The sequence below is a fragment of the Pipistrellus kuhlii genome, unplaced genomic scaffold (genome assembly GCF_014108245.1).
Source record: "Pipistrellus kuhlii isolate mPipKuh1 unplaced genomic scaffold, mPipKuh1.p scaffold_m20_p_6, whole genome shotgun sequence".
Classification (NCBI taxonomy): Eukaryota; Metazoa; Chordata; class Mammalia; order Chiroptera; family Vespertilionidae; genus Pipistrellus; species Pipistrellus kuhlii.
Genome location: NW_023425562.1, coordinates 8,050 through 34,645, shown reverse-complemented (window position 1 = coordinate 34,645; position 26,596 = coordinate 8,050). Strand labels below are relative to the sequence as shown.

Here is a 26,596-nt window from a genome sequence, read left to right as displayed (position 1 = left end):
GGGGACCCCGGGCGCGGGGACACGTGAGGAGGATGTCCTTCAAGGTGAGCGGCGGGGCGGGGGCGCGGGGCGCGGGGCGCGGGGCGCGGGGCCTCAGACCCGCACCCGAGGCCGCTGCAGGTGCGCCCCGCCCGGAGCCGGCGGGGGCGGGGGACGCGGAGCTGGCGGCTCCGGACCCGGAGGTTTGGCGGCGGCGCTGGGCCCGCGGTCGGGGTCGGTGCGGGGAAGGGAAGGCGGCGGGCGGCGGCGGGGCGGTCTCCGGTGGCGGCCGCGCGGGGAGGAGCCGGTCCCGCCTCCTGCGGCCGCGCTCGGGGAGGGACGGAGCATCGGAGGGATGGAAGGATGGACAAGGGATCGGAGGGATGGAAGGATGGACAAGGGATCGGAGGGATGGAAGGAGGGACGGAGCATCGGAGGGATGGAAGGATGGACAAGGGATCGGAGGGATGGAAGGAGGGACGGAGCATCGGAGGGATGGAAGGAGGGAGGGAGGATGGGAGGGATGGAAGGAGGGACGGAGCATCGGAGGGATGGAAGGATGGACAAGGGATCGGAGGGATGGAAGGAGGGACGGAGCATCGGAGGGATGGAAGGAGGCACAGTGGATCGGAGGGATGGAAGGGGGGACGGAGGATCGGAGGGATGGAAGGAGGGAGGGAGGATCGGAGGGATGGAAGGAGGGAGGGAGGATCGGAGGGACACGGGGAGGGACCAGGTGCGGGCGGAGACCGGTCTGTGTCCTCAGGTCGCGCCGCTGCCTCCCAGGCCTGGTTGGGGCCCAGGCGGGGGGCCAGCGCAGAGAGCAGCTCAGAGCTCATTGAGGTCACCCGCACCCCCACATTTCCAGGCAGCGGGGACCCTGTGAGAGGGTTAGTGGAAATAATCGCTAAGATGTCTGAACAGCTGCAATGTGCCAGCCCGGAGCCCTCCACAGACCCAGAGAGTGTACTTTCCTGGTTCTTCTTTTTAAAAATTATATATTTTATTGATTTTTAACAGAGGAAGAGAGAGGGCTAGAGAGTTAGAAACATCGATGAGAGAGAATCATCGATCAGCTGCCTCCTGCACAACCCCTACTGGGGATGTGCCACAACCAAGGTACATGTCCTTGACCGGAATGGAACGCAGGACCTTTCAGTCCGCAGGCCGATGCTCTATTCACTGGGCTTTAAAAATAAATCAAACAAACTGAAGCAAGAAAACTAAAGCTTGGTGAGCTAGTTAATGAGCTGCTCTCAGTCTTGCAGCAGGAAGTGACCCCTGGTGTGTCCGGCTCCAGAGCCACGTGGCCACGTTCTGCCGCAGCTCCCGGAGCGAGGACCCACCGGCAAGGTTCAGGCCTCGGGAAGGTGCCTGGCTGCAGCGTGGGGAGTGGAGCTGGGAGGCCGCACGGAGGATGTTGTGGTCACCTTGTCAAATGGCCCGGCACTAACGCACAGATGTCCAAGGTCGAAGGATGAGGGGCTTCCGAACGTTCAGTCTGCAGAACTCAGTAGCGGATGTTATGCGCAGAGTTAGGGCCGGCCGTGGAGGTAAAGATCGGACGTCCACGTGGCACGGGTAAGCTTAGGGATCGAGGGGCGTCAGGAAGACCTGCTCCTCCCGGAGGAAGCTGGGAGCCCGAGGGCAGCGTGGGCTGAGGGGGAAGGAGGCTGAGGAGGGAGCAGCGTTGGGTGGTACTGAACCCTGTGAATGAGTGGCATCACCCAGCAATCCGGGTGACGGTGGAAAGTAAGAGGGTCTGAGGACACAGTCTTGAAGATCAAGACTTAAGCGTGGCCAGCCGGCGTGGCTCAGGGGTTGAGCATCCACCTAGGAACCAGGAGGTCAGGGTTCGATTCCCAGCCAGGGCACATGCCCAAGTTGTGGGCTTGATCCCCAGTGTGGGGCATGCAGGAGGCCGCTGATCCATGATTCTCTGTCATCATGGATGTTTCTGTCTCTCCTCTTCCTTCCTCTCTGAAATCAATAAATATTATATAAATGTGCATTTAAAAAAAGAATGAGCAGCAAATGAGACGCCCATTAAGGAAACTCAGTGGTGCCAGCTGGACGAAATGTCTGAGAACATACAGAAGGTGTGCCGGGACGTAAGCCAAGGACCTCCAGCCGTGGGATGAACATGGAGAGGGACTCGGAGTTCAATACCACAGAGAAAGCAACCGCGCTCAGGACTGAAGGGCGGCCACTGAATTTAGGAACCAAACAGCCCATGGTGGCCGCGATGAGAGCAGCGGGGGGACCGTGGGTTCGGGAGGGAGCCCGACGGAAACCGCGCGAAGAGGTGGAGGAACCACGAGTGAGGAGAACGCCCTGAGGAACCCGCCAGACACGGCGGCTGCAGACGCATCAGACGTGGCCCCGTCTGTGTGCTTGAAAGTGGCAGGCATTTGAAAGTCCTTAGGTGATGATAGATGTCTCGACGATAAAAAGACAACCCGATTTTAAAATGGGCAGAGGGCCAAAACCGGTTTGGCTCAGTGGATAGAGCGCCAGTCTGCGGACTGAAGGGCCCAAGTTTGATTCCGGTCAAGGACATGTACATTGGTTATAGGCACATCCCCAGTAGGGGGTGTGCAGGAGGCAGCTGCTCGATGATCCTCTCTCATCGATGTTTCTAACTATCCTCTTATCCTCTCCGTAAAAAAAATCAATTAAATATATTTAAAATGGGCAGAGGACACGAATGCAGACTTCTCCCAAGAGGATATGCAAATAGCCAATCAGCCCCTGAAAAGATGCTCAACATTGTTAGTCGTCAGGGAAACGCCAGTCATAATTACAGTGAGTCTCAGTGATGGAGCCTCGACCTATGAGCCAGGAGGTCACGGTTCTATTCCCAGTCAGGGCACATGCCACGTTGCAGGCTCCATCCCCAATGTGGGGTGTGCAGGAGGCAGCGGATCGGTGATTCTCTCTCACCATTGATGTTTCTGTCTCTCTTTCCCTCTCCTTTCCTCTCTGAAATCAATACAAATATATATTTTTTAAAAATCACAGTGAGATACCCCTTCCCACCGCCTAGAACCGTGGTCGGCAAACTGCGGCTCACGAGCCACATTCGGCTCTCTGGCCCCTTGAGTGTGGCTCTTCCACAAAATACCACGGCCTGGGCGAGTCTGTTTTGAAGAAGTGGCGTTAGAAGAAGTTTAAGTTTAAAGAATTCGGCTCTCAGAAGAAATGTCAATCGTCCTGTGGATAATTGGCTCTGCTGATTAATGAGTTTGCTGACCACTGCCCTAGGAGGACTAATCAATGAGGCAATGGCAGGTGTGGTTGGCAGAGGTGTGGAGAAACGGGACCCTCACACATGGCTGGTAGGAAGAGGAGATGATGCAGCCACAGTACAGTCCTTCAGAAAGTCAGACATGGAGCTGCCACATGACCCACAATGTCAGCCCCAGATATAAGCCCAAGAGAAACGAGAACATATGTTCACACCAAAACGCACACACAAACGTTCACAGCTGTTCCTCCTAACAGCTCCACAGTGCAGACAGCCCGAGGCCCAGCAAGCGATGGGAAGTGCGATGTGTTCAGTTGGTCCGCGTGGCTGCCGTTCAGGGGTCCCCGTAGCTCCCATGGCCGGAGGGGGTGCCCAGCACCTCCCACGGGAGAGAGGAAGCTCTCGTGTCTCTTACGGGCACCACCCCTGCCCTGGGGCTCCCCCGCCAGGGCCCAGTGTGAACTGAATCGCCTGCGGAGGCCCACCTCGCAGTGCATCGCCGGGGGTAAGGACTTGGTGGGGGGAGGGCACACATGCATCCACCAGCTGCTCTGGCCGGACAGCAGGATCACTCACCGTCCAAAAGACTGAGCTGCCTCCTGGCCGCGGTGGCTCTGTGGTTGAGCATCGACTGATGAGCCAGGAGGTCTCTGTGATTCCCGGTCAGGTCAGGGCACATGCACGGGTTGTGGGCTCGATTCCCTGTAGGGAGCAGGAGAGGTGCAGGAGGCAGCCGATTGATCAGTGATTCTGATCGTTCTCATCATTGATGTTTCTGTCTCTCCCTGTCCCTTCCTCCTCCTGAAATCAATAAGAAAAGCATTAGAGTGTGCATTTCAGTTTTAGTATGGTCCCAGAGTTGTGCCACCATCAGCACAGCTAATTTTAGGATGTTTTCACCCCCTTAAGAAGTCGCATGCCCAGCAGTATCATCGGTGGTCTTGATCCGCCATCTGGAAGGTTCAGGAATCCCGGAGACAGGGTTGTGAATAAATTAAATAAGAGTCCAGGGACAAAGCATAATTTTTAAAAAATAAATATTTTATTGATTTTTTACAGAGAGGAAGAGAGAGGGATAGAGAGCTAGAAACATCGATAAGCTGCCTCTTGCACACCCCCTACTGGGGATGTGCCCGAAACCAAGGTACATGCCCTTGATCGGAATCAAACATGGGACCCTTCAGTCTGCAGGCCGACGCTCTATCCACTGAGCCCAACTGGTTTCGACGAAATATAATTTTGAAAGACATATGGGAGGGAGGAGGGGGGGTAATGGAGGGCAGAGGAGCTTGGCTAAAGAAACCAAGTTCTCCTTGTCTCAGGACCCCTTGCTATTTATTAACACAAATCCTTCTAAGGTGAGGTGGAGATATACACATCAAAGGGTAGGATCTTGTCTACAGAGACCATTGTCAGATTGGGGAATTACCTCCCTCTGTTCAGGTGTTTGTCCAGGAGTTGGCAATAACTTGTAGATTGAGATGCCCTGGGCTGTCTGGCAGCAAACAATCATCCTTTTCAGGTTTGGGGAAATGCCTTTAGCTATTTCCAACAGCCGATTACATATGTGACTCAGCCCTTGTTGAGTCCCCAAGTCCCACCTGCCTTCCGATGACACTCCTGCAGTATGGACGCTGGGACTGGCCCCCAGTCCAGCAGCAGTCACACTCCATCCCCCGAACTTCCCAGCCTTAGTTCTGCTCCTCTGCTTCCGCGCGCTCTGGATTCGCCGGCTCTGGTCACTGTGAACAGACCAGCCATGGCCTACAGCTCAGATTTGGAGGTGCTGGGGTGACACAAGCCCCCTCTGAGGCAGGATGCCAGGGGCAAACACCTTCTTCTCCTCCGATGTCTCCCACAAAGCGAAGCAGCGCTGAGAGCACAGGGTGCGGCTCCTTCAAAGCCTAGTGCATATCCTGAACCCTCTGGGCACCACGTGGGAGTGCGGTGGAGCAGCAGTAACACGTGCGCCCTCCTGCGCGGGGCGCCCTCCTGCGCGGCGCTCCTGGGCGCTCCTCGGTGCTGGTTTGAGGTGGCCTCCGTCACACATTGGGGAACGGAGCTCACGTCCTCTTGGTTGACCTAACGGGGTACAACTGAAACCCACACTCTTCTAACCCCCTTTTCAAACCCGGAGCTTTGATCTCTGTCTTTTCCTCGGAATTCCAGTTCTGCCCCAAAACCATTATTCTCCCCCCTCTCTCCCCAGCTCCTCCCCAGCCCCCGTTTCCTCTCCCTTCCTTCCTGTGCTTAGTTCCTGAAGGTGCCCTCATGAGCCCTGCGGGAGCCAAATCCTGGCCATAAACGGGGGGAAGGGACGAGAACACGGCACCCTGAGGTCTGGGTTCAGCCTTCCTCACGGGGTAGTAAGATCGGAGACCCCGGACTCTGGACTCAGGCAGACGTGGGTTCTAACCCTCTTCTTCCGAGCTGTCTGGCCTCAGTCATCACCGTGGGCTCAGTCATCACAGTGAGCTTAGAAACGGCGTGTGCTCGATGGGGCTGTTCTGGGACGAGATGTGGAGAGGGTTTAGGGTGCCTGTGAGGCGGCAGAACCACCGGCCGGCCCCGCCGTGTGTGCCTGTGGAGTCCCGGCTCCGAGACCAGCCGGCAGGGCCCTGCAGGCTTCCTCGACGCTCTTCCTGCTCACCCTCCGGGCGTGGGCGCCTCCGCAATCGATCCTGCGATCACAGGGCGTTGTTTGGTGGCTTATGGTCCACGCACACCGGCCGGCTCACAGCAGCTCTAATGGGACCCGCCTGGGGCAGCGCCACGGCCATGGGCGTGGACACTCCCTGGCCCTGGGTGTGGACACCTCCCGGCCCTGGGCGTGGACACTCCCCGGCCCTGGGCGTGGACACTCCCTGGCCCTGGGCGTGGACACCTCCCGGCCCTGGGCGTGGACCTCCCGGCCCTGGGCATGGACCTCCCGGCCCTGGGCGTGGACACCTCCCGGCCCTGGGCGTGGACACCTCCCGGCCCTGGGCGTGGACATCACCCCGGCCCTGGGCGTGGACATCACCCCGGCCCTGGGCGTGGACCTCCCGGCCCTGGGCGTGGACACTCCCCCGCCCTGGGCGTGGACACCCCGGCCCTGGGCGTGGACACTCCCCGGCCCTGGGCGTGGACATCACCCCGGCCCTGGGCATGGACTCCCGGCCTGGGCGTGGACACTCCCCGGCCCTGGGCGTGGACATCACCCCGGCCCTGGGCGTGGACCTCCCGGTCCTGGGCGTGGACACTCCCCCGCCCTGGGCGTGGACACCCCGGCCCTGGGCGTGGACACTCCCCGGCCCTGGGCGTGGACATCACCCCGCCCTGGGCATGGACCTCCCGGCCCTGGGCGTGGACACTCCCCGGCCCTGGGCGTGGACCTCCCGGCCCTGGGCGTGGACCTCCCGGCCCTGGGCGTGGACACCTCCCGGCCCTGGGCGTGGACACCTCCCGGCCCTGGGCGTGGACACTCCCCGGCCCTGGGCGTGGACCTCCCGGCCCTGGGCGTGGACCTCCCGGCCCTGGGCGTGGACCTCCCGGCCCTGGGCGTGGACACCTCCCCGGAGTCCCCGCAGACGCCTGGGCCGGTCACAGGGCGCCTCCAGGGGAAGGAATTCTCACCTGGAATCTGAAGTGAGTCTTTCCTCCTCCGGAGCCAGGAAGCTATTCCGAGTATGTTTGCAATCCGCTTATCGCCCCCGGTCTGCCTGCTCTGCTCCGAGAATGCAGAGAGCGCCAGCGGTGTCTGCGGAAGGTGCTGGAATGAGGCCCTCACACTGGGCGGGGAGGGGGACCGGGAGCGAGAGAAGGAGGTGTTCCTGATGTGTGGGCTGCAGTGACAGCACCGTCCACACCGCAGGTTAGACCTCAGGGCCGGCCTCGTGGCTCCGTCTGAGCTGGAGGGACCGAGCCCCATCAGGCCACCCGTGTCCCAGTGCAGGGCTGGGCTTGAGGCCCATGGGGGTCGGTCCCCTGCCCTCCTCCCGCTGTCCCCCTCCCCCACACACACACCTTCTCTCCAAACCCACGTCCCTGGCTTGGAGGAGGCGGCTGTACGGCAGCCAGCTCCGCCCTCCCGCTCGGGGACTGTTCTCCGGCTCTCTTCCTCCCAGAGGCCCGCTGCCAGCATTAACTTTGCAACTTTATCATTTATTTACTTATTTAATATATTTTTTATTGATTTCAGAGAGGAAGGAGGAGGGTGAGAGAGAAAGAAACATCCATGAGAAAGAATCATGGACCGGCTGCCTCCTGTACCCCCCCCTCCGCCCCCCTGGGGATCAAGCCTGCAACCAGGCATGTGCCCTGCCCGGGCATCGAACCGTGACCTCCTGGTTCAGAGGTTGACGCTCACCACTGAGCCACGCCGGCCAGGCAACTTTAAAACAACGCAGCCTGAAGGACCCACGAGGACCAAGCGGAGGTTTCCGCCCCGAGCTCCTGGGTCTCAGCCGGAACCTCCGGCAGCTCCCGGCGAAAGGCCGCCCGGCTGCCGGGGCGGGCAGGACGGGAGCACAGGCCCTGGGAGGCGGGGGCAGGACGGGAGCACAGGCCCTGGGAGGCGGGGCGGGCAGGACGGGAGCACAGGCCCTGGGAGGCGGGGCAGGACGGGAGCACAGGCCCTGGGAGGCGGGGCGGGCAGGACGGGAGCACAGTCCCTGGGAGGCGGGGCGGGCAGGACGGGAGCACAGGCCCTCGGGAGGCGGGGGGGCAGGACGGGAGCACAGGCCCTGGGAGGCGGGCAGGACGGGAGCACAGGCCCTCGGGAGGCGGGGCGGGCAGGACGGGAGCACAGGCCCTGGGAGGCGGGGCGGGCAGGACGGGAGCACAGGCCCTGGGAGGCGGGGCGGGCAGGACGGGAGCACAGTCCCTGGGAGGCGGGGGCGGGCAGGACGGGAGCACAGGCCCTCGGGAGGCGGGGCGGGCAGGACGGGAGTGCAGGCCCTCGGGAGGCTGGGCCGGGCGTGGTTTTCTGAGCCAAGGGGTGAAGAGAGTTTGGGAGCATTTCGGGGAGGAAATGGCATTTCAAGAGCTTTAGCCATCAGGATGGAGCAGAGCTCACTTCAGGCAAAAAGGAAACTCGAACAAAGGCCCCGGCAGGAAGGCCAGGCCTCGGTGGGACACGGTATTAATAGTGCCGTGTGATCAACAACCCGCCTCCTCACAGCCCCGGCCCACAGCGTTCCAGAGGAGTCAGGAGCCGGGTTCCAGCCTGGCCGGCATGGTCCAGTGGTGAGCGCTGACCTCTGAACCAGGAGGTCAGGGTTCGATTGCTGGTCAGGGCACATGCCGGTTGCAGACTTGATCCCCAGTGTGAGGCGTGCAGGAGGCAGCAGATCCATTCTCTCATCATTGATGTCTCTCTCCCTCTCTCCTCCCTTCCTCTCAGAAATCAATCCTATCAAAGAGGGAATATGCTAATTGACCATCACTCCATCATAAAGACGGCTGCACCCACAGCTGAGGCCAAGTTCCCACAAGGAGCCTTAATGAGCAGTCAGCAGGGACCTGAGGCTACGCCCTCCCCCGCCCCCGTGGGGCTTGACAGGAGACCTCAGGCCACGCCCCCTGTCCTGGCATCAGGCTAGGGGACCTCAGGCTGCACCCCCTGCACCAGTGCCCTGCCAGGGGACCTGAGGCCACGCCCCCCCAGCGGTGCTTGATGGCGGACCTCAAGGCACGCCCATTGCCCCTGTCTGGGCTGGGGACCTCAGGCCATGCCCCTGTCCTGGTGCGGGCCAGGGGGCCTGAGGCTATACCCCCGCCCGGCAGGCTTGACAGGGTGGGACTGGCCGGGTCTGGGTCTCATGTGATTTTGAGGTGCATGTGGGTGGGCGGGGACTTGACTCTTGGTTCCATGGTGAGCCCCAGACTCTGACAGGAGGAAGGTTTTCATACACATTTTACTAATTTTCCTTCATCTCAGACACTCCTATTATAGAGAAAGGGCAAATAGCAATACTAAGTTACTTTCTCTAATTAATCTCCTTTTAATGTGCAGGAGTTTCGTGCACCGGGTCACTGGTAAGAACGTATTTACAAACGAAGCAGAGTATTCCGTCACAGTGTGTCAGCGCGCGCGGGCTGGGGCACGCCTGTGGAGGGCGTGTGCTGGCGGCGTGTCCCGTGGCCGTGCTGACTGCGATCCTGTCTGTTCGGTTCCGCAGAAGGAGACGCCGCTCGCCAGCGCCGCCTTCTGGGCCGCGAGGAGGGGCGACCTGGTGCTGCTCCGGCTGCTGCTCACCAGCGGGCGTGTGGACGTGGACTGCAGGGACAGCGTACGCAGCGGGCCCGGCACCGTGCCGCCCACGCCGGCCCCGGCAGGGGCGCCCCCAACACGTCCCCTCCCGGGCTTGGCTGCTCTCACGCGTGTGCTCGCTTTGTCCGTGTCCAAAGCCTGGGGGCGGGGGCCGGGGGACCAGCGTAGAGCTGCCCGGAGCAGTTATCCGGCTCAGAGCGGAGGCCACGAGGGGAGGCACTTCCGGAGTCGGAATGAGCCGATCCAGGCAGAGATGGGCGCGCAGTCAGAATTCAAACCAGCTGCTCCCCGGGCTGCCAAGAGAGAGAGAGAGAGAGAGAGAGAGAGAGAGAGAGAGAAGGAGAGAGAGAGGGAGGGAGGAGGGAGGGAGGGAGGGAGGGAGGGAGGGAGGGAGGGAGGGAGAGAGAGAGAGGGAGGGAGGGAGGGAGAGGGAGGGAGGGAGGGAGAGGGGGGAGGGGGAGGGGGGAGAGGGGAGAAGAGAGAGGAGAATGGAGCTCCCTGGCCGAGGGAGAGGGAGAGGGAGAGGGAGAGGGAGAGGGAGAGGGAGAGGAGAATGGAGCTCCCTGGCCCTCATCCTCTCATTACCTTTGCGAATGCCAACACACTACACTAATTGGCAATTAAAGGGACTAAGAACAGACACCGCCCTGGCGGCATCCCAGCCGACCCTCTCTGCCCAGAGGGCTTCATGTCTGGGGCGAGCAGGACCTAAATGAGAGAGAGACACACACGGGGTGGGGGGGGGGGGGGGGCGTCCAGACAGCAGAGATGTTTTGATTTTAGGGCTTAAATAAAAGTGTTTTTCAGAGGAGCCTTATTGTTTTCCTGAAAACAGGATGTGCCGTTTCCAGCTTTTGTGGCACACGTGGGCATGGGGGTCGCCCAGCACCAGGGAGAGGCGTGCGGCTCCGTGCCCTCAGGGCCTCCGTGGGGGGCGGGTCTGGGTTCGAGCTGCAGCTCCGCCCACAGGGCCTCCCGGGCGCCCAGCCCTGAGCCGTGTGCTGGCCCGGACACTTCCCCCTGCTTCCCGCTGGGTGTGGCCCCGGGAGCATTGGCAGGCATCGAGGGGGGCACAGGGATGTTGGGGAGCCCAGGGCTCCCCCTCACTGCTCCGTCTGGCAGCAGCAGCAGCAGGGGGGGGGGCTGGCCTCATGCCTTCAGCCCCCCAGTCCCATCCCCTCCCTCCTCCGTCCCCCCCGCCCCGGGCGCAGCCTTGCAGATGGTTTTATGAAACGTCCCTCCTGTGTCCCAGCTGCAATGGACCCTCTGTTCCCGGCCAGGCCGAGGCGGTGGTTCAGGTCACCGTTCAAGCCCTTGGAAAAAACCTGGGTTCAGTTACAGAAGGCTCATTGGATGGGAGGGTCTGCATCAGATGCCCCTCCAGGCCCGAACCCGGGAGCCACCCCGAAAGCCCGCAACACGGGCGCCTGCCCCTCACACGGGGCTCAGGACAAAGGTCGGCTTGGAGCCGGCTCCTGGCTCCCCCTCCCTGAGCGGCGGCTCTCACCTTCCCGAGGCCGGGCCCTTTAGTACGGCTGCTCCTGGTGTGGTGACCCCCAGCCATGACATCATTCTCATTGCTACGTCATAACTATTGATAATTTTGCTCCTGTTATGAATCATGATGTAGATACCTGTGTTTTCCGACGGTCTTAGGCGACCCTGCTAGCAGTTCTCAACCTTTGGGTAAAACACTGATATTAACATTACGATTCATAACAGGAGCAACAAAAATAATGTCATGGCTGGGGGTGACCACAGCATGAGGAGCCGTGTTAAAGGGTCGCGGCGTTGGGAGGGCCGAGAGCCGCTGCTCTAAAGACTCGTCTCATGGCCGTGCCCGTCCTCTCCCCTAACCCGAGAAGACAGACGGAGCCCAGAACACCAGGGCACCTTGGACCGATTCCTGCATGGACAGCAGAGCTGGGCTGAGGATCTTTATTGCGGACCTAACCTGAGGTCCTCGCTTCCTGCTGCCTCCAGGCGCAGGGACCCTGCCCGCTGGGGACTGCGTTCCTGGAGGAGATGGCCGGAGCCGGATTTTAAACTGCAAACCAGCCTCCCAGTTGCTTTCCCCACCGAGTCTGGCTCAGCCAGGCCGGCACGGCGGGACGGGCACTCGGAGGGGCCTGGTGGGGCTGGTCCGGGCCCCCTCGCCGGCCCTCCCTCGGCCACAGGACGGCCCCGGCTCACTCCCGTCTCCCCTCCTCCAGGGCGGCACCTCGCTCCTCATGGTCGCCTCCTACGCCGGCCACATCGCCTGCGTGCGGGAGCTGGTGCTCCAGGGCGCCGACATCAACCTCCAGAGAGAGGTAGGTCAGGGTAAAACGACACCCGGCCGGTGTGGCTCAGTGGATGGAGCGTCGGCCTGCGGACTGAACGGTCCCAGGTTCGATTCCAGTCAAGGGCATGTACCTTAGTTGAGGGCACATCCCCAACAGGAGGTGTGCAGGAGGCAGCTGATGGATGTTTCTCTCTCATGGATGTTTCAAGCTCTCTATCCCTCTCGCTTCCTCTCTGTAAAGAATCAGTAAGATACGTTTTTCACAAAATAAAACGATGAAACCAGCCCCTCTCCCCAGTCAGGCACCACCGCCCTGTTCTTCGCCGCCCAGCAGGGCCACGACGACGTCGTGCGGCTCCTCTTCCAGTTCGGGGCGTCCACGGAGCTCCGGACCAGAGTAAGTCAGCCCGCGAACCCTCACCGGAGCACGGCCCGCGAGCGCCACGCCTCCCCGGCCGCGGGCTGCGCTGCCTTCTCACGGGCGGGGCGCGGGTCCGGGAAACACGACTGTCCCCGCGGGGGGCTCACGGCGGGGCTGGCGAGGAGCTCAGACTCCCTGCTCGTCCTGAGCTTCTGCTCCGGACCCGAGCTGGTGCACCAGGACGGCACGGCCATGCTCCCGCCTCCCTGTGTGCACCGGTGGTTTCTGCCTCCGGGCGAACCCCAGGCTGTGCTGGGAGAGCCGTCCGACCCTGTGGCCCCAGCAGGGAGTTGTCCCCTGAGACACCCGCGCTGGGGTGATCTGTCATAGAGCAGCGTTCTCAGCCTTCCTAATGCTGCGACCCTTTATTTATTTTATTTTTTAAATATATTTTATTGATTTTGTACAGAGAGGAAGAGAGAGGGATAGAGAGCTAGAAACATTGATGAGAGAGAATCATCGATCAGCTGCCTCCTGCACACCCTACAATGGGGATGTGCCCGCAACCAGTGTACATGCCCTTGACCGGAATCGAACCCGGGACCTTTCAGTCCGCAGACCGCCGCTCTAACCACTGAGCCACACCGGTTTCGGCAATGCCACGACCCTTTAATGCAGCTCCTCATGTGGTCGTGACCCCCAACCATAACATTACTTTCATTGCTACTTCATAATTTTGCTCCCGTTAGGAATTGTAATGTAAATATCTGTGTTTCCGACGGTCTCATCTCTCCAGCAGTGGCTCTCAATCTGTGAGTCTCCCAAGACCAGCTCGATGGCAGGTCCCCGGCCCTGGTCGGGGTGTGGTAGGGGCAACCCTTCGGTGTCTCTCTCTCTCTCACAGTCTCTCCGCCTCCCGTCCTTGCTCTCTAAAAGCCAATGGGAAAATACCCTTGTGGGGATGAACCAAAAATACAAAGGAACGGGGAGGGGCCAGCGAGGAAGGTGAGCTGGGTGTCATCTTGGAAAGTTATCCTCCCGAGCTCTCGCCTGAGGGGAGCAGCGTGGGTGTGCGTGGGCCCGCGCCGCTTCTAAAGCCTGTGCGTTGTGTGCCCGCAGGACGGGGGCACGGCCCTACTGGCCGCCAGCCAGTGCGGGCACCGGCAGGTGGTGGACACCCTCCTGAGGCACGGCGCCAACATCCACGACCAGCTCTACGTGAGTGTCCCTGCCTCCCTCACCCGTCCCTCCGCCTCCCTCACCCCTGTCCCCCGGCCTCCCTCACCCTCATCCCCGCCTCCCTCACCCCGTCCCCCGCCTCCCTCACCCCGTCCCCCGCCTCCCTCACCCCATCCCCGCCTCCCTCACCCTCATCCCCGCCTCCCTCACCCCGTCCCCCCGCCTCCCTCACCCCGTCCCCGCCTCCCTCACCCCGTCCCCCGCCTCCCTCACCCTCATCCCCGCCTCCCTCACCCTGTCCCCCGCCTCCCTCACCCCGTCCCCGCCTCCCTCACCCCGTCCCCGCCTCCCTCACCCCGTCCCCCGCCTCCCTCACCCCCGTCCCCGCCTCCCTCCCCTCCCCCGCCTCCCTCACCCGTCCCCGCCTCCCTCACCCCGTCCCCCCGCCTCCCTCACCCCGTCCCCGCCTCCCTCACCCCCGACCCCCCGCCTCCCTCACCCCGACCCCGCCCCCCTCCCTCACCCCGTCCCCACGCCTCCCGCCTCCCCACCCTCCCCCCCGCCTCCCTCACCCCCCCCCCCGCCCTCCCTCACCCCGTTCCCCGCCTCCCTCACCCCATCCCCGCCTCCCTCACCCCGTCCCCGCCTCCCTCACCCGTCCCCGCCTCCCTCACCCCGTCCCCCCGCCTCCCTCACCCTGTCCCCCGCCTCCCTCACCCCCCTCCCCCGGCCTCCCTCACCCCCATCCCCCGGCCTCTCTCACCCTCATCCCCCCGCCGCCCTCGCTCACCCCCGTCCCCGGCCCTCCCAGCCTGAGAGGGCAGCTCCAGGGGCAGGTCCATGAGCAATGGGACTTTGTCTGAGACAGAAGAACAAAACACATGTTTACCCGATGACCATTTCTGCGCAGAAGCCACGTAATCATATTCACCCCTTTGTTTTGCCCTTTTAAACCTCTTACACATGAAGGATCTCCTATCTCTGTGCCGTTAGGATCTTCAAAAATCATGGGATCCATACTCATTGCAACATGACAAGCCCAGCCTGTGGACTTGCCGGAAACAAAAATACATTCTGTGGTGGGTTTATTTGGGAAAAAGAGCACACAAAAAGGAGAAGTCAGGTTATTGGGCCCGGCTGATGTGGCTCAGTAGTTGAGCATTAACCTAAGAACCAGGAGGTCATGGTTCAAGGTCATGGTTCGAATTCTGGTCCGGACACATGCTGGGATTTTGGGCTGGATCCCCAGTATTGGGTGAGCAGGAGGCAGCCGATTGGTGATTCTGTCGTCATTGATGCTTCTCTCTCTCTCCTGCTCCCTCCCTCTCTGCAGTCAATAAAATACATTTTTTTAAAAAAGAAACCAGGTTATTGGGGAAAGAGGTGAGGCCGGTGGATGGAGACCTGGCCCTTTGGAAGGCAGCCCCGGCCGTGCTGGCCTGCTGGTGGCGATCGGCGGTTCGCACACCTCCAAGCACTCTTCGTTGGTGGTCACTGTGATCCCACAGGGTTTGTGGCAAATGCGATCTGTTTTGTAGGAAAAACTAAGGCGGGAGAGGGCATGGCTGAGGACGACCCTGAGGAGTGGCAGCATCTAGGACACATTCCTGGCCCTCCTCCCACCAGACACCTGGCCCTCACGCCCGGGGCACCGTGTGCTCTCACACGCGTGTGATGAGCGTGTGGGTGTGAGCCTTTCCATTGGGACAGCCTTCCGGCGTTGGCACGGTTAGCTCCGCACCGCGGTGTGGCTGGGCTGGAGGGAGGGAGGGTGCTCCGTGTTTGCACCTGTGGCTTGTGCCCCTGGGGGGGGGGGGGATGAGCCGGTGAGCCAGGTGTTTCCACTCGGGATAGAGGTAACCAACGGCCTGGCCGGCGTGGCTCGGTGAGTGAGCGACCTACCCAGTTTCCCCGAAAATAAGACAGTGTCTTATATTAATTTTTGCTCCCAAAGATGCGCTAGGTCTTATTTTCAGGGATGTCTTATTTTTCCATGAAGAAGAATACTGTACACATTTATTGAAAATAAAGGAAATTTATTACCTGTACACGGTACGGTAGTACGGTAGTTGTCAACACAAACCAAACTGTGAATCCTACATTATCAAGAATTTACTCATTTATTCAATGACAATCATGTCATCATCTTCTGGAACATCATCATAACAATCCAATTCCTGAATTTCCTGGTGAATTTCTTGTGACTCCATTTCTTTCAGAATCAGTGGACCAAATCTCTCATGTTTAGCAATAGCACTGTCTTTAAATGAGTACTTCTTGTCAAGGTAGCCTGCTCACAGTGCATTTGCAATGCAACTGTCAGTGATTTTCTCCCAGGAATTCTTCACCCAAGTCACAACTTCTTGCAGTTTAGGTTCCACAAAGTTTCCACGCTGATGTCTCTCCATTCTATTTTCAATGTAGTCATTAATTTCCATGTGCAAATTGTCTTTGAATGGCTTGTTTATTGCAATATCAAGAGTCTGGAGATAGGCCTTATTTTCGGGGGGATGCCTTATATTTCACTCAGAAGGAAACCTGTAATAGGTCTTATTTTCGGAGGATGTCTTATTTTCGGAGAAACATGGTTTGAACCAGTGTGTGATTCGTAGTTGGGGCTCCTGCCCGGGTTGTGGGCTCCATCCCAGTAGGGGGCGTGCAGGAGGCAGCCGGTCCATGATTCTGCCATCATGGATGTTTCTATCTCCCTCTCTCTACCTCTCTGAAATCAATAAAAATACATTTTTAAATAAATGAAGTAAAACGTGGGTGGTCTCAGATCACGCCACACAGAGCAGCCAGCAGGTCTGTGTGGACGAGAAGAGGCGGGCTGTGTGTCGGGGAGACCTGGCCACCACCAGGCTCATGGTGTCAGCAGCTCTGGTCTCGGGACCGTGTGCAGTTGGAGGTCGCAGACATCATCCCTCCCCCGGAAGCTCTCTCTTGACCTTTGCCTTTTTGTGCGACTCCGTGTGACCTCTCAGAACCCTTCTCCAAAGATAACGCGCTAACTGTGCGTGCGGACCACGGGGTGGAAGGGGAAACCGTATTAAGTGCATGAGTTTCAAAGGTGATTTCTTTCCGAGCAAACATGGAGGTGCCCTCTGACCCTCCCCCTTGCTGCCCGCAGGATGGAGCCACTGCCCTCTTCCTGGCTGCCCAGGGCGGCTACCTGGACGTCACTCGGCTGCTGCTGTCGTCCGGAGCGAGAGTCAACCAGCCGAGGCAGGTAATGTCGGGGTGCTGGGGCCGGGCCGGGGGGCAGCTCTCGGCGGGTGTCCCCCAGAGGCCGGTCACCTCTGGGTGCCTTCCCACCCGGGCTTCCTGGCACCGCCCGCCTGTGCTCAGGGTTCCTCCCGTTCTCTGCTCTGGGCTCCCCCGGAGCCAGGCCGACGTCACCACGGACGTGTTCACACGTGGTGTGGGTGTCTGAGGTCTGGTGCACAGTCTGCCGCAGCCTCTCCAGGTTAAGGCAGCGGCTCCGAGGGGGTGCGGTGAGCGAGGGCTGCCCGGCGCAGGTGGACGGGGGCTCAGGTGGCTGGTACCCACCCAGGCCCTCCCCAGGTGCTGTCTTCTCTCCCCCTCCCTCACTGCCTTTGCCGACCACAGGGGGCCCAGTGCAGTCCCTGGCGGGTCCCGCACCCCCATCCCTCACAATCCCAACGCTATTGAGACTTCTTTCGTCAACAGCCGGTAAATCAGCTACGTGATACGTAAAAGAACAGAACTGCCAGGCAACGCAGGTCGCCCTCTGAGTGTGGCGGACCGTCCACAGTGAGGCATTGCGATCAGCTGCTCTCACAGGGGAACTGCCCCCTCACTGATTAACTTGTTTTTAACAGAACACTTCCGGGTACGGTGCCGTGACTTTAACTGCAGTTTTAGGGGAAAGTCAAGCTGGTTTCTTCTCAGATGGGGTCGCGCCGCGCTCCCCACAGCAGTGAGACCTGCCATTCCGTGAGGAAGAGCTAGGGGAGCCTTCAGGCCTTCAGGTTGGTCCAAGGTCTTGACCTCCGGCTTCTTCGGTCCAGAGGAGTCCAGGTGCCAAAGGAGCCCGAGAAAAGAAAGGGGCTTTGGGCAAAGTGGGTCTGAGGTCAGGAATCCTGAGTTCCAGATCTGGCCCTGCAGTCACTGCCTGTGCGGTTTGCACATGTGAGCCGGCCTCTCTGACCTCCTGTCCCTCATGAAATGTAGGGGGCTGGGTGGGATCCTGACGATCTCTCCACGTGCCCCACCTTTTTATTTAATTTTTTAACATTGGGGAGGGGCGGGGAGGGAAATATCAATGTGATAGAGAAATATCAGTTGGTTGCCTCTAGCAGGTCCCCCGAGTGGGGATCGAACCCACGACCTAGGTCCGTTCCCTAACTGGGAATTGAACCCACCGCCTTTAGTATATGGGGTGATGCTCCAGCCAACAGAGCCACACCGGCCAGGGCACAAGCTCCCGGTATTTTGTGGCTGTCTTATTCCATGGGCAGTCAGTATTTCGTGAGAACTTAACAAGTGCCAGACCTTGTTATAAACGTGAGGTTGTATCTTCAGAATCTTAAAGATATTCTTAGCTCCGATGGCCTCAGGAATATTTCCAGGGAAGGACACTTTTAGAAAAAGTTGCTCTTCTGTTCCTGTCAGAATTGACATTTGGGGATCAGAGTTTAATATTTTCTTGTTGGTCCTTCTTATTTTGAAATTGTTGCTTGACTCTGAATGAGAGGCCTAATTTTACAAAATAAAAAAAAGACTGGCTGTTTTCAGATGGCATAGGTTAGGAGGTCACTACGGAGGAGGCCCCTGTGAATTTAGAAATGAGAGATGGTCAAGTCTTCCTCTGAACCTCCTACTAAAATAATTTCTGGTGTTTTGAGAAATCTATTTGTAAAGTAAATCATATTATTCACATGCCTAAGGCACCGTCTGTAAAAAGCCACATTGGTATAAGGTTATACTTCATGTGCTGCATGGATTGTCCTGTGCCGATGACACGGAACCCGGGAGTTCTGAGGGACTCACGTGGCTGTGGCAGCCAGGGCACCCCAGAGGGGAGGTGACCGGCTCAGTGGACGGCCTCGTTTAAGAGGGGACGCCTGGGGTCGAGGGGCAAGCCACTGCCCTTTCCAGGATTGTGTCCGATGTGACTGGAGTTGTGAGTCCCGCTCCGAAAGGAACCGGTGTTTATAGCACAGGAATTGCTTTGGGGGGACAGAATCTTTCCTTTTCCTGGGACACTCACCCCAGGATGCCCTCTGTGCCCCACAGGTAACCACTGTACCAGCCGAGAGCTTATAAAAAAGGCCGTCTGGCCGGGTCAGACTGGCCCCGTCCTGTCTATCCCCCAGGAATGTCTGTGAGGCTCTCAGTTTCGTAGGCCGACACCGAGGCCTTGGCCAGGAAGGGTGGCCTTCCCCCTGTGGCTGTTGCCTGTGGCGACAGCTGCTGGCGTCGCTGTGTGATGTTCCCAGTCATTCCCAGCAGGGCAGCTCTCTGCACCTCTCTTCTGTGAGCCTTAGTGCCAATTAATAGCGTTTTACTGAAAAGCCCTTGGAAAGCACCCAAGGCCTCATAGCCTTTCCTTGGCTGCCCCCTGGTGGCGACATCCGCAAAGAGCAGTGAGCCACAACGGATGGGGAGGGAGAAGGCACCACTGGTGAGGCTGGAACCCTCCCTGGAGCCCAGACACCTGCTCCACCTCCCAGCCCTGCGCACGGCCTGGCCCCGCCCACTACCCTCAGGCCCCACCCACTCCCCTGGGCCCCACCCACCCTCAGGCCCGCCCATCTCTCGGGCCCCGTCCACCCCCTCGGGTGACGCCCACTCCCCAGACCCCGCCCACAATCGTTGGACCACACCCACATCCCTCAGGGCCCGCCCACGCCCCTCAGGCCCCACCACACCTCAGCCCCGCTCACACCCAGGCCTCTCGGGCCACACCCACATTTTCCAGGCCACACCCATGCCCCTTGGGCCACACCACACCCCTCGGACCCCTCCCACTCCCCTTGGGCCACACCCACTCCCCTCAGCTCCGCCCACACCCCCGGGCCCCGCCCACGCCCTCAGGCCCTGCCCACACCCACTCCCCTGGGCCACACCACACTCTTCGGGCTACACCCGCGCCCTTTGGGCCTTGCCATCTGGACTGCCCACCTGCCTGAGCCCGAACTCCTGCCCAGGCCACTGGGACCGGAAATGTTCCGTCCACATGGGTTCCCTTGTCGCCTCACCTGGCAAAACCCTAGTCCCCCTCCAAAACCCAGCTCAGACACCAGCGCCCCGGCTGGAAGCTGACCGGTAATCCACACCAGGAGAGGCCCTCTCAGGTCCATGGGGCTCTGTGTCTGCTCCACTGGAGCCCTGAGGCCAGGCTCCGATCCATCGCCTCTGCACTGGCTCGGCTCCTTCCAGAGCAGCGATCACGTCTTATTTTTAATGTTTTAAGGACTTCAGCGAGGAAGGGAGAGGGAGCGGCACCAGTGATGGGAGAGAACCATGGGTCGCTGCCTCCTGCATAGCCCATGCCTGTACCTGACCGGAATCCTGGTTCATCGGTCCCTCCGAGGGGCAGTCGTGTGTTGTTTTTAGCTCAGGCTGCGGGGACTCGGAAGATACGTAGAACTGCAGGGGTTAGATGAGAGAGTGAACGATGCTCCTGAGCTGGGGGTCCGTTAGGTACGGGTGAGACGTACTCAGTAACAAAGTGCCGATGAGGGTGTGTTGGCATTGCTAACGGTGCTCAGCGCTCAGGTTGGGGGGTGGAGAGGGCAGGTGTTTCAGACCCTTCCACATCTCAGCCCTCTTCCCCTCGTCTCTGCAAGACTCAGAGGAGCCGGGTCCTCCTACCCAATGCCCAGGGTCCTCTGGGCTCCAACGCCGCTGCCCCGTCCCTTTGCCGCACAGCAGTGAGCAGAGGGAGTGGCGTCCCTCCTCGGGCAGGAAATGGCCGTGTGTCCTAGCTGAGTCTCCCGGCTCTCAGCCCACTCCCCACCGAGGAGGAACTCAGCCTTATCTGACTGCAGCCTCCGCCGCGGCCACGTTATCTCACCTGCCTCAGGGTGGCAGTCCTGGGTCCCCTCCCTCCTCTGCCCTTCTCTCCAAAGCGGCCTCGTTCTTGGGGCTCAGCCGTCCCCTGGCGTGGAGGGGTGTCTCCTCCCTGTGCCACTGGGCCAGCCTGCCATCCCTGAGTACCCGCCCCGGTGACCGAGACGGCCTGGCTCCCCACTGCCAACCCTGCCGGCCTCCACTGGTGACATCACGATGCGTGTGGCTGCCGTGTGGCTGCCACGTGGACGCCATGTGGCTGCCGTGTGGATGCTGTGTGGCTGCCGTGTGGCTGCCATGTGGCTGCCGTGTGAAGGCCACGTGACTGCAGTGTGGCTGCCATGTGGTCGCCATGTGGCTGCCGTGTGGCTGCCATGTGGCTGCCGTGTGAAGGCCACGTGACTGCAGTGTGGCTGCTGTGGGGCTGCCATGTGGCTGCCGTGTGGATGCCCTGTGGATGCCCTGTGGATCTCTGCTACAGGATGGGACAGCTCCGCTGTGGATCGCGTCACAGATGGGCCACAGTGAGGTGGTGAGGGTGATGCTGCTGCGGGGAGCCGAGCGTGACGCCGAACGGGACGTGAGTCTGCGTGGCAGCTGCCAGCGCGGCCTGGGAGACGCACGCTACGGGGCCGGGGGCCGGGGGCGGTGATGCATGCACGGGGCCGGGGGCCGGGGGCCGGGGGCCGGGGGCCGGGGGCGATGATGCATGCACGGGGCCGGGGGCCGGGGGCCGGGGGCGGGGATGCATGCACGGGGCCGGGGGCCGGGGGGCGGTGATGCATGCACGGGGCGGGGGCCGGGGGCCGGGGGCGGTGATGCATGCACGGGGCCGGGGGCCGGGGGGCGGTGATGCATGCACGGGGCAGGGGGCCGAGGGGTGAGACCAGGGGAAATGCACGCCGAGGCCCCAGCCTGGCAGCCTAGACGGAGACAGCGGCTGTGCTGGGTCTGCACCCAGCTGGGCGTTCTCTGCGCCTCCACCTGCTCTTTAGCCGGAAACTAACAGTGCCGCTTAGGCCACTCGGCTCTCTGCGGAAAACAGAACAAGCTGTGTGCTTCCTCCAGGATGCTTCCCGCCCTGCGCAGACTCTGGACAGGGTGGGAGGGGGGCGGGGGAGCCTGGGCCCCGGCTCCTGGGGTGTGTCCCCGGCCGCTGCTTTTCCGGGGGCACCGCGCCTCCGGCTGGCACTTACCAAAGGGCAGCTGGCCCGGCTGGGTGCCTGTGGTTTGGGGTCCCTCAGGGCTCCAGGCTGACCCCGCCTCTCGCTCAGCTCCCAGCCACAGAGCCTGTGTCCCCGGCTCCCAGCAGGCCTCCCCATAGGAACTGAGGCGGCTTGCTGCTCGCTGTTTTTCTTGTTCTAGTGTCTGGCCTCCGTGCCCTCAGCAGGCTCCTGCTTCTGGGACCCCCTCTTTCCCAGTCTGACCCCAGAAAGAGGAATCGGAGGGGCACTCCTGGCCCCTTCACTCCCCTCTCCCCCTCTTTCTCTCCCCACGACTCAGAAGCCAGAAGGAAAACCCTTCCCTCCCGACTCCAGCTGAGCCGTGGGCGCTGGTGGGCGGCCTGTTCCTCTCCTCAGAGGAAGCCCTCCCCGGGCCACCACAGATTCGCTGAGGCGGGAGGAAATGAACAGGGAAATCTCTTCTCGGCCAACGAGTGACGACAGGAGTGGATGTTAACTTTCAGCTTGTCTTTGCGTTATTTTTTTAAATATATTTTATTGATTGTTTACAGAGAGGAAGGGAGAGGGATAGTTAGAAACATCTATCAGCTGCCTCCTGCACACCTCCCACTGGGGATGTGCCCGAAACCAAGGTACATGCCCTTGACTGGAATCGAACCTGGGACCCTTGAGTCCGCAGGCCGACGCTCGATCCACTGAGCCACACTGGTTTTGGCTCTTTGTGTTCTTTTTAATAGATTTCAATCTACCCTTCCCTCCTCTAGCCCTCCCCCCGCGCCCCACCCCCCCAGGCAAGAAAAGACAAAAGGCAAAGCCCCTCTGACCCCTTAGAACAGCCAGAACAGATCAGGAATTAAGTCACTGCAAACAGTCCTGCTGGGTCAGGAGCTACAGAGGTGCCCTTCAGTCCGTCACCCTCACCCAGGGCTCCCAGGGCTGGGAGAGAGAAGTCCCACCTGGCAGGGCCCTGGGTGCTGTGAGAAGCCCCCGGTCTGCCGGGCCCCTTTAAGCAGAATCGGCGGCTGTGCGTGCTCCCGGAGGCGCCGGGGTCAGGGGTCAGGGGTCAGGGGTCAGGGCGGGGCGTGCCTGGTCCCGCGCTCAGCCCACGCTGGCGGTGACCCGCTCTGTCTTCTGTCTCGGAAGGACGGCACCACGGCGCTGCTGAAGGCGGCCAACAAGGGCTACCACGCGGTCATCGAGGAGCTGCTCAAGTTCTCCCCCAGCCTGGGCATTCTGAAGGTGAGAACGTCGCCAGCGTGGAAGAGGGGGCTGGGAGCGGAGGAGTCTGTTCTCGCCCGGCCGGTGGCTCAGGGGTCACCAGGAGGTCACGGTTCGATTTCCGGTCAGGGCACAGGCCCGGGGTGTGGGCTCCATCCCCAGGGTGGGGCGTGCAGGAGGCAGCTGGTCCGTGATTCTCTCTCATCGTGGATGTTTCTCTCTCCCTCTCCCTTCTCTGCAATCAATTAAAAAATATATATTTAAAAAAAATTTATTGATTGCAGAGAGGAAGGAAGAGGGAGAGGGAAATAGAAACATCCCTGATGAGAGAGAATCATAGTGGATCGGCTGCCTCCTGCACGCCCCACACTGGGGATGGAGCCCACAACCCGGCTCCATGACGTGCCCTGACTGGAGTCGAACCTGGGACCTTTCAGTTCACAGGCCAGCGCTCTACCCACTGGGCCACACCGGCCAGGGCTATTTTTCTTTTTTTAAGAAAAGAGCGTTGGCAGCACTTACTCTGACCGGCGGCCGTGCACCTGTGGACAGGCTGTCAGAGGTGCCGTGGCTCTGAGAGGGAGCGTGAGGGGCCGTCTCCTCCCTCGGCCGGTCCCTGCTGCCGCTGAGTCACTCCTGACCCCGGTCTTTCCTCTCAGAACGGGACATCGGCGCTCCACGCCGCAGTGCTCAGCGGGAACATCAAAACCGTCGCGCTGCTCCTGGAGGCAGGGGCGGACCCGGCCCTGAGGAACCAGGTACGGCCTGCCTCAGCGTCTCTCCCCGGTCAGGCACCACCTCTCCGGCTCCTGTCACTCACTCTCTCCGTACTTCTGCCTGGTAACGGCAGGCAAGGCCGTCATGGGGTTGTGGGTAAGCAGTACCTTTGGAGCCAGAGAATTACACTAAATGTATGTTTTCTGTTGTCGGAGAGGAAGCGGGAGGGAGAGACAGAAACATCTATGATGAGAGAGAATCATCGGTGGGCTGCCTCCTGCACTGGACATGGGCCCTTGACTGGGGCTCGAACTGGGACCTCCTGGTTCATAGGTCGACGCTCAACCACGAACCACGCCGGCCAGGCTGGACCCAGAGAATTACTCTCAAACCCTGTATCCTCGTGGGTTTCGGCTAACAAGGGTGCGATCCAGGGGCAGGGAGGCAATGGGGGAGGGGACGGCCAGGGGGCAGGGCAGGGTTCTGAGTGTCCTGTCATCCTCGAAGTGCCTGGACATGCCCGAGTCTGGTTGTTATTGCCGCCCCGGAGGCCGGATGGCCGTGAGCCGAGGACCCCGGTCCCCTTGGTGCCATGAACGGGACTCCACCTCCCTGTTTCAGAACCACTCAGACTCTCTGGCTTAGTCAGGCCACCTCTGGAGGTGGAAGGTGCACGGTAGCCGAAGAAAAACACAGGTGTTGTCATATTTCTTCGTATTCACCTTCTTCATAAGCTGCCCAATGGGCGGGGTGGGTGGGGGCAGGGGCCTAGGACAGGTCTGAGAAGGCACACTGCACTGCTGACTTTTGTTTTTTGTTCTAAGATCTTTAAGTTTATTTTTAGAGAGAGAAACATCAATGGTTGCCTTCCGTTTCTGCCTTAACAAGATGGAACCCGCCCGCCACCCAGGTACTGCCCTGCCTGGGAATCGAACCGGCCACCTGTGGTGCCCAGGACAGTGCTGAGCCACACTGAAGGAGGGAGGGGGATGGTGGAACGCCCTTTGGAATTTCTATCGGCCCCTGCTACTGGGTCTGACTCATTAATAAGGAAAACAAGCCAGGAGCCCTCAGGGCCCTTTGAGAAGGAAATGGGAGGCAGTACTAGGAACCACTGGCCGAGAGTCGTCTCCTCTCCTCTCAACCCTGGAGCCATTTCCTCGTTCCTGCCACTGACCCCTGGGCTCTGCTTATCTCTTCCCGAGATGCTGAGATTGGTTCCACTGGTCGGCCTGGCGTGTGAGCGTGCTGTGTGAAGAGGGAGCCCTGAGCTGTGCTTCAGGCACCGGGCACAGCTCTTCTGTGATAAAGCCGCTGTCTTATCTTTAGACCTTGGACAGGGACGTCCCAAAGGGAGTAGCGTCCTGTGACTCAGCCCTCCAGGGCTGAATGAAGGGGCGGGTTTGGGGGCGGGGGCATTAGGACCTTATAGAAGCTGAGAAGGCTGTGCCTCTGGGATCTCAGGTGGCGCAGGTGGTTGTGGGGGTTCCAGTGAGCACAGCACCTGCCGGCCGGGGCCCCAGAGCCGTGAACCTGTGTGCGGGCCCTCCGAGGCACACACCGGTGTTTGTGGAGCACATGCTAAGCACACGGAGTTTGCGCTGGAAACAGGAACACACAACCAAGAAGCAGGGGCCCTGGCGTCCAGGAGGGCAGTCTGGTGAGAGGCACGCTGGGTATCCCAGAGAGACCTTTAGGCTGGGCGCCCAGCAGAGTGCCGTGGGGTTTTCACCAGGAAAGAAGCAGGTTGGGGTCAGAGGAGGAGGGCTCCCACTCTTTGGAGCTCCTGAAACCACCCCAGCGGTGGAGTCGCTCACGCCTGTCTCACCTTCTCCCAGGCCAACCAGCTCCCAGCAGAACTCACCCAAAACGAGCGCATCCTGAGCCTCCTCGGAGGCCAAGGCCGGCACAGGAGGAGCTACCTCAGCTGCATATTTGACTGAGGAGAAACCAGCACCACCTGCGCCCTAGACACTCTCTCCAGCAGAGCCGCCGAGGCTCTCCGAAGCAGACGAGGCCCCGGGTGCCCGCCCAGGTTCCCGGCCACGAAGAGCCGTGCCTGGAGCCGGAAGCACAGCTCGGGGCTCCCTCCTCACACGGTGGCTCCTGCGGCCGGCAGCCCCCTCCTGCGGGCCCGGCAGGGTCTTGGGCTCCGCAGAAACTCGTCTTAAACTGGACTCACTCGGGCCTCTCGGTTCAACCCTGATTGTTAAACCTCCGCAGAGCTGTAAGTAAAAAGACAAAGAGACAGAAAGCCTTTGAGAGACCACAGGTCTGGCCTCCAATGAACTCGTGCCCTCTAGCTTTCGTGTTCCATGGAAGTGTGCTAACATGTGTAGCTCCGTGACACCGTACACGCATGCATGTATGTCATCCCCATATAAAATGACCTCCTACCCCAGGGTCACAGCCATGGTCTCAGAGACCTGACATGTGAACTTGCATTATTTATTTATTTATTTTTAATATATTCTATTGATTTTTTTTTACAGAGAGGAAGGGGAAGGATAGAGAGTTAGAAACATGGATCAGCTGCCTCCTGCACACCCCCTACTGGGGATGTGCCTGCAGCCAAGGTACATGCCCTTGACCGGAATCGAACCTGGGACCTTTCAGGCTGCAGGCTGACGCTCTATCCACTGAGCCAAACCGGTTTCGGCTGAACTTGCATTATTAAGAAGTCAGAGGTGGGCTGTTGGACACAAGAGACAGAGTGTTCACAGTGTGAGTTGATCCTCGTCTGATTCCTAACATGTAAAAGCCATTTGTACCTGGAGTCCATATTGTAGGAAGAGCCAGATGCAAGTGGCACACTCGGAAATCCAGAAAATCACAGACCACAGGACGGGTTTGTGTGTGTGTATGTGTGTGTGTGTGTGTGTGTGCACGCTTCTTTGAGCTTTTACGTTGGTTATATTTTTGTGACTCTGTTTCCTGGGCCATTAACAGGCTTGGAATCTGGAGCCCTCACATCGCACTGCTTGGTCCAGTGGCTTTTCGGTCCTTGGATAAAATGGGAAATGTGCAAGTACAATGCGTCGCTATTACTATAGCAGGTCTAGAAGTAATAAAAGCCTGTTGTTCGTAGGTAGTAGGTGTTCCTCTATGCATGTTCTTGAGCTGATGGACCCCGAGA

At 60.1% G+C, this 26,596-nt stretch overlaps 1 protein-coding gene across 1 annotated transcript; it reads left to right on the top strand.

Annotated features, from left to right (window-relative positions):
- ANKRD29 (ankyrin repeat domain 29) lies at positions 1 to 25,901 on the top strand. The gene is made up of 10 exons (XM_036418636.2): positions 1 to 44; positions 9,388 to 9,498; positions 11,693 to 11,791; positions 12,062 to 12,160; positions 13,244 to 13,342; positions 16,434 to 16,532; positions 20,823 to 20,921; positions 22,669 to 22,764; positions 23,403 to 23,501; positions 25,299 to 25,901. The coding sequence occupies exons 1-10, from the start codon at positions 33 to 35 to the stop codon at positions 25,401 to 25,403; spliced, it is 918 nt and encodes a 305-aa protein (XP_036274529.1). The 5' UTR covers positions 1 to 32; the 3' UTR covers positions 25,404 to 25,901.
- The last annotated feature ends 695 nt before the right edge of the window (positions 25,902 to 26,596 follow it).